Source organism: Orcinus orca, chromosome 19 (genome assembly GCF_937001465.1).
Source record: "Orcinus orca chromosome 19, mOrcOrc1.1, whole genome shotgun sequence".
In the NCBI taxonomy this organism is placed as follows: domain Eukaryota; kingdom Metazoa; phylum Chordata; class Mammalia; order Artiodactyla; family Delphinidae; genus Orcinus; species Orcinus orca.
The window spans coordinates 37,672,487-37,679,146 of record NC_064577.1 but is presented as its reverse complement, the minus strand read 5'-3'; the positions used below and the strand labels follow the sequence as shown (position 1 = coordinate 37,679,146).

The following is a 6,660-nucleotide window of genomic DNA, read 5'->3' as shown; positions in this document are numbered from 1 at the left end:
GTGACCCTGGACGTTTATGCCTTGTTTACTTGGAGAGCCTTTTCTCCCAGAAGGCCTGGTTCCCTTCCTGTGCCGAGCTGGCAGCAGGTTGGCCGTCCTGGATGCCAGAGATGGCACGGGGACGGGCAGGCAAGGCCCCCAGGGCAGGACCACGCTCCCTCCGTTCCTTACGTCTGCCCCAGCTTGTGACTGCCAGCCTCTCAAGAGAGTCCAGCCGCTGCTCAACCCCAAGAGCATATAATCAGCCCTCACCCCAAAAAGGGAAACATGCCCCCTCGGAAATGGTTCTTCCCCCAGTCTCAGCTGGAAGCAATGCTGTCTTGTCCTCCTGGAGCAGCTGAACATATACATAGATGTCGCCCCTCCCTCCCCATCTGCACCCTGTCGCGTTGTAGTCGGATTTGTCTGTTTATGCTTGGATTCACCTGAGTGACTATGATAGTGAAAAGAAAAAAAAAAAAAAGAAAAAAAAAAAAAAGGACGCATGTATCTTGAAATGCTTGTAAAGAGATTTCTAACCTACCCCCCACGGGAGTCCTAGATGTCTCTCACCCCCCAGCTGGGACTTGGATCCAGAAGGCCAGTGTGACTCTCTTCTGTGGGGCCTCCCAATTTTTGAAAGACTTTCATCAACATCTGGGACCCAGCGGAGACCAGATGCTGACATCTGAGAACCCTCAGCTGCAAAGAAGGCCTGAAGCACAGGAGGAGGACAGAAGCTATGGTACCCCCCTCTCCCCGCACCCGGGGCTCCCTTCTGTCAGGCAGGGGGCAGTGTGTCTTGTGGTGAAGATGGCCCTGGAGAAGCCCCACAGCAGCCTTGAGAGAGGGTCGTACAACTAACTCCTTGCGTCATGAGTGCCGGCTGGGGAAAGGTCTGCAACCCACCCTCCAGCCCGGGGTCCCGCTCCAAGCTCTCCCGCAGGAAGGCTGGCCCAGGCCTCCCCACCCGGGGCCTGATGGCCACAGCAGGGGTTAGGATGCACTGCCTGCCCTGGACTGGCCCCAGGGGCCTGAGCCGCCTGACAAGGGTGACAGGTCAGGAGACAACCATTTCCAAATCCTTGGCCAGAGCCCCTGCTGACCTTGCATGAAACCCATCTCCTGCCATGGGGAAAGGGAAGCAGCCTTTGTAGAAATCTGCTGTTTGAAGAAAATCAGCAACCTCGGCTTGGTTCTGCCACTTCTGATTTGGGTACAGTTAAAGGCAACCGTACGGGGCTGGGTGGTTGGAGTCCAGGGCCAGACGCTTCATCTGCAGCCAGAGGATCACCTGGGCCCCAAACTTCCCGCAGTGCGGCGGCTCTCCTTTGTCCTCTGGGTCCCAGCTGGTCTTGGAAGGGTTCTGAGGAAGAAAGAGGAAACTTGGTGTGAAGATCTGGTAGCTGTTAGAGATGCAGCCCCTCATTACTGCCACCAATTCTGGCTGCATTTCTTGACCCTCTCCCTGCAGTTTCTTCACCCTGCCCTCCAGTACCTTTTTCCGAGGGCCTTACTCAGCGGGCACCTCGTGTTGCGTGGGCTGTCGGGAGCAGCCTAAAGAGCGTGATTTAGGGTCATCAGGTCAGTGCTGGCAGGGAGCCTGCAGAGCGCAACGCTGGCTTGGAACCGTAAAAGAGGACACGGCCCCCAGGGCTGGGCACTCCCCCACCGCCGTTTCTTCCAGGGCCGGTGTCCCTCGGGTGGGCTAGATGGGATACACTATCCGCCTGGTCGCTTCAAGCTCTGCATTCACTTTATCAAAAGTTCCATTTAAACTGACTTCAGTGGTGAGACCGTATCCTGTTGGCAACTGCGTGTTGTGCTCCTGGTGGGGCCGTGGAGGGGAGAGGAACCTGTAGGAGAGTTACCACTGGGCAAAGGGGAGTCTTGGAGAGCAGGAGTCCAAGGCCTGGTAATACTTTTCTTCCTGATTTCAACCACGTGTGCTAGAGGTCCCTTGGGATTTCACCTTCTCACCGACAGGTGCCACAGGCTGCCAGCTAGTTCCCATCTCCTTCCCGGCCAGGTGCAGGCAGTGAGGCTTGTGGAGGAATCCGGAGATATGGTTGCTGTGACCTGCTGCCCTTTTGCGGGGTTCCCAAGCCCGCGGTCATGCCTCCCGAACACGCTGGCATCCTTTCCTTTAAGCTGCTGGCACCTCCACGTCACCTTTCCCACCAGCTCCGGACACACAGCCTGTACTCCTAGTAGCTGCTAAGATCTCGTCACCCTTAAATCTCTGTCCTCCAAGGAAAGCAAAGAGGCAGGGAAGAGGGCAGACGTGGAGGTCATCAGCTTGTCCTGTCTACAGATCTGTGGCTTCAAGAGACTTCTGGTTTCTCTTCAGCTTTGGAAAGGGTTACCCTGGGCGCTGACCCAGAGTCTCGCCTCCTGACGGACTCAGCCCCGTGAATTTGCAGTGTTGCGCAGGGCAATTTCTGGCACTTGCAAGTCCCATGATTCCTTTGTTAATTTTGAGGGTGGGGGGAGGGACATGAAACCACCTTAGCTTAGCTTCCTGTCTGTGAATGTCCATATGGTGTATTGTGTGTTTTAACAAATGATTTACACTGTTGCTGTAAAAGTGAATTTGGAAAATAAAGTTATTACTCTGATTAAATAAGGTCTCCATGTATGGATTCAAAGGACCAGAAAATGATGTATGATTTGCAGGTCCTTTCCCAGCCTTAGAGAACTTAGCTCAGGAAATGACAATATTGTTAAAACCTGGACATCAGGATTTACCAGCTGGGTCTGGGGCCCTGAAGGTGAAAGAGCTCTCAGACTTGTTCATTTTTAGGTGATTCTCTCGTTCTGGTGCTGGCAAACCATCCTGGTCCAACTCAAAGGGCAATACCCTTGTGGGTGAGCTCACAAGGCTGCACTCAGTTTGTAAGACCCAGCCCACTGTATTCAAAGCTGAGAACACTGGGGTGGCTCTAGGAACCCTTTCTACCCCTGGAAATTAGCCTAGGGGCCTGGGGCTGAGGCAGGACACTAGGCCAGTCAGCTGAATGATGGCTAGATGCCTTGCAGGATTACAGAGCTGCTTTGCTCTCTCCTTTGAGCCTTATTATAGATTGGAGAGTGTTTGCTAGATCAAGATAGGGATACCAGGTAGCCCTTGGCAATGCTACAAAGGAAAACAGAACAGAACCCATCATATTATTGTTCCTTAATAAGTAGGTCAAGGTCATAACACTCAGGCCTTTGATTTTTCATACAGCTTCAAAATACTACTTTTCTCAGCTTTTCCTGATGTGCTTTAGCCACTGCAGGCAGCAGCTTAAGTAGAGCAGGTCTTAACTGCAACTACAGAAGCAGCAACAGGGCAGCCAAAGAGAAATGCTACCTCAGAACTCGTAGGTTTCATAGTCAGGAGAGGCAGCTGCATTGGCTGTGTCAACTTGACTGCTATGAAAAAAAAAAAAAAAAAAAAAAGGAAAAAAGGAAGTAAAGAGAGTCGCAGGCCTGCCCACTTACTCATCTTGTACAAAGAACACCAAGCATAGCCTTCTCAGAAGAAAGCTGCTGAGAACCAGCTCAGGTTCCATGCAAAGTATATACATGTCTGCAGTGACCTCAACCCCAGAAAAGGTGGATGATGGAAAGTGAAATATCCATTAAAGAGCAATTTAGAATAGATTAAAAAATGTCCCAATGCTGGCCGGCCTCACTAGAAGAAGGAACATTAAGAGCAGTGGATCAATTACTTACATCCAACAACAAAAAAAGACGATTTACGAAGACACCCTTCCTCCTGGCGTCTCTCACCCCCGCCCCGGTGAGAACCACTCTCTCTGGTGACCATCAGAGGACCCTGCCCGGTGCCCAGAAGACAGTGGGGACTTCCCAAGGTTCACAGCCAGTCGGAGGACCCAGAGAACAACTGCTCCTCAGGGAGGCTCCTCAGCCACCACCAGTACCATGTCCTGTAACAAGAAGGGCCTGGCATACAACATTCTGTAACTTTTTTTTTATTATTTTTTTCAATTTTTCCTTCCTTTTTTTTTAAGCACTAGTCTGTGCTTTGCGAACAGAATCAAGACATTAACAAAGATCAGCTTCTCTGAAGAAAAGCATTTCTATAGAACAAAGACAGCTACATGTTTCGCTGCCAATACACAGCTCAAAGCAAGAAAAGAAAATATTTACAAAATACAAGGTTTTTTTTGTTCTTTTTCTTTTTTCTTTTTTTTTTTTTACAATGCTAAAAGGGTTATTCAGAATTTTCAACCTTATAAATAGAAGAAGCACTTTATGCATAGGGATATGGTGCATTATTGTTTTTAAAGAAACAATGACAAACCCTTTAACTTGCAAACAGAATCAAAAAAAAAAAATCACTAATGTTGAAAATTGTGAAAAAACCCCAACCATTAAGCAGTTTGTCTACTATTTTTATACGATTACAAAATGGCAAAAAAAAAAGTCCTTATTGCCCCCCTTTTTGGTGATGTGATCATAGATGAGACAGGCACAAGGTTAACCCGGGGGGGTGATGGGGAGTGATAGGAACCACAGCTAGGACCAGACAGTGTTCCACAGGCAAGGGAGCTCGAAAGAGGAAGGACCTGACAGACACTGACAGGGAACTGGACGGGGGTGGGGAAATATGACCAAATGACTCAGTGAAAACAGAATTATACAGGAGAGATGGCTGCTCATTTCCAAGACCCCCTAGAGTCTGCAGGGGAGTGGGAAGAGAGATTAAGTAGTCCTAATCCTACCTCCACAGACCAGGTTAGGGGGGGAAAACGTTCCAAGTGGAAGGACTGTGTGCGTGGGCGTGTGAATGGTGTGCGAGAGCAGGTGAGAGGACACGAAGGGGCAGGATGGGGACCTGAACAGCCGCAGCCAGCTTACCTCAGTTAAGAAGTCAGAACAGGGATGACCGAATGCAGAGGAAACCCAGAACAGGTCTCCAAGACCTGGGTGACAGGGGAAGCCATTCTGTCAGCTGAGAGCTGGGTGAGAACAGCTGGAGTTCAGGCCAAGAGGTTCTGGTGGAGGTGCTCCAGCACAGACGACCAAGGGGACCCAGCCGGGAGGGCCGGAGCTGAGCTAAGCAACAGAAGGGACGGGGTACGAGCCCAGAGCACACTGCTCTCTCCCACCCTAACCTCAGGGGGCAATGCTGAGCTGGAGGTTCCTTTCCCTCTGCCCACCTGGCTGTCCCACCCTGCCCACAGGGGCGCGAGAGGGGTGATCATCCAACATGGCTAAGCCCAGTGATTCAACAGTGCAGAGGATGTGCCAGGACCAGGCCAGCAGGGTCTTATCCTGAACTGTGTGCCAACTGGAGGAAGTGCTCAGGTGTGTGACGATAAACATGGAAACCAAAACATAAACAAAACAAAAATCAAAACAAGAAAGAAATTATCAAAGTAGAATCTAAATTCCTTAAATTCACTAAAAACTGTGAAAATTTTCGGCATATGATGTTTGAATATCAAACGCAGAGTTTTCTGAAGCTTTAATGCCAATAGTGAGTCTGTTTAGATTCTCATATCCCACTCATCTGTGAGTTGGACGCTGAGCTGTGACTGTTGCCGCCAGATGCCGACTCTTGAGGGGAATGATGGGAGGCGAGGTGGGTGCCACCTCTGTCTCCCGGCCAGTCTTGCTGCCTGAGGTGCGCCGAGTGCAGCGGGACGCCCGTTCCTGTGCATCCAGTTGGTCCTCACTCTCTGCCTGGGGACTATACGCCAGGGGGAAGGTTCGCCGCTCCCATGGCTGGACAGACTGCGGGCAGATAAGATGTCTTGGTGAGGACCCAGTCCCAGCCCGCCTCCTTCCCCAGACATGTGGACTGGAGGCCATGACCAGTCTCTCTGGAGTTCCTGGGCTGGCCCAGAGAAAATTATCAGAGTGGGCAACTTTTTAATGATAGCCAGTTCCATGGTACCTTCAGAAAGTCAACTTCAAGTTCAGTCCCCTGTCCCCTTCAAATTGGGGGGGAGGGGAGATCCATAAAATGAAGATACATCTTGAGCAGGTGCTGTCCCCCAACAATCCCATCCGCCACCCCGCTAATCCCACAGAAAGGCAGCGTTCCTCACCTGCTCATCGAGCCCCAGCTCTGGTGTGGAACAACGGGTGTCTTCACTGGCCAGGTGTCGGAGAGTGTCCCGCGCCACGGGAGTGAGGGGGGCTGAGTGCAGTTCTGGGCTAATGGGGCTCCTGGGGGACTGCCCGTGGGAGAACTCGGACAAAGAGTGGCTACTGCTGACATCAGGGGAGGCGGGTTGAGGGGTGGAGGGGTTGGCACTGCCCAGCTGGGGCGTTGTCCGGCCGTCCGATGACCTGTAAGACCTGTATACCAAGAAGCACGAATCTGAGTGCCTGGGTAATAGGCAATTTCTCATGTGTCTGTGTTTTGGGTTGGGGAGGAGGCATGAAAAAAGCTTCCCGACCAGAGGAGCTAAGGCAGACTGACACCAGCAGTTCTCTCCTAGGAACCACAGACCCCTCACTTTCTTCCACTGCTGTGCACACGGGCAGGCACACAACACGGCATCTAAGAGCTGTGTACACCTGTCATCCCAGGAAAAGGCCACGGCCGAACAACGCTGGGGGTATCCCTGGCTCAGTGCCCAGTGGATTCACAAGGGAAGGGGAATTAGCCCAGACTTTGAAAACTGCAGGCAAAGTAAAAAGCAAAAACAAGAGCCCTAA

The 6,660-nt window shown here is 51.4% G+C and overlaps 1 protein-coding gene across 11 annotated transcripts in view; it reads right to left on the bottom strand.

Moving 5' to 3' along the window:
- Positions 1 to 444: 444 nt before the first annotated feature.
- KANSL1 (KAT8 regulatory NSL complex subunit 1) overlaps positions 445 to 6,660 on the bottom strand; it is a 175,165-nt gene continuing 168,949 nt past the window's right edge. For all 11 annotated transcript variants that reach the window (XM_049701421.1, XM_049701416.1, XM_033438978.2 and 8 more), the window contains 2 exons: positions 6,045 to 6,297; positions 445 to 5,727 (listed from right to left, as the gene is read on the bottom strand). In XM_049701421.1, the coding sequence (XP_049557378.1) occupies positions 5,500 to 5,727; positions 6,045 to 6,297 (481 nt within the window). In that variant the 3' untranslated portion in view covers positions 445 to 5,499. The remainder of the gene's footprint in view (positions 5,728 to 6,044; positions 6,298 to 6,660) is intronic.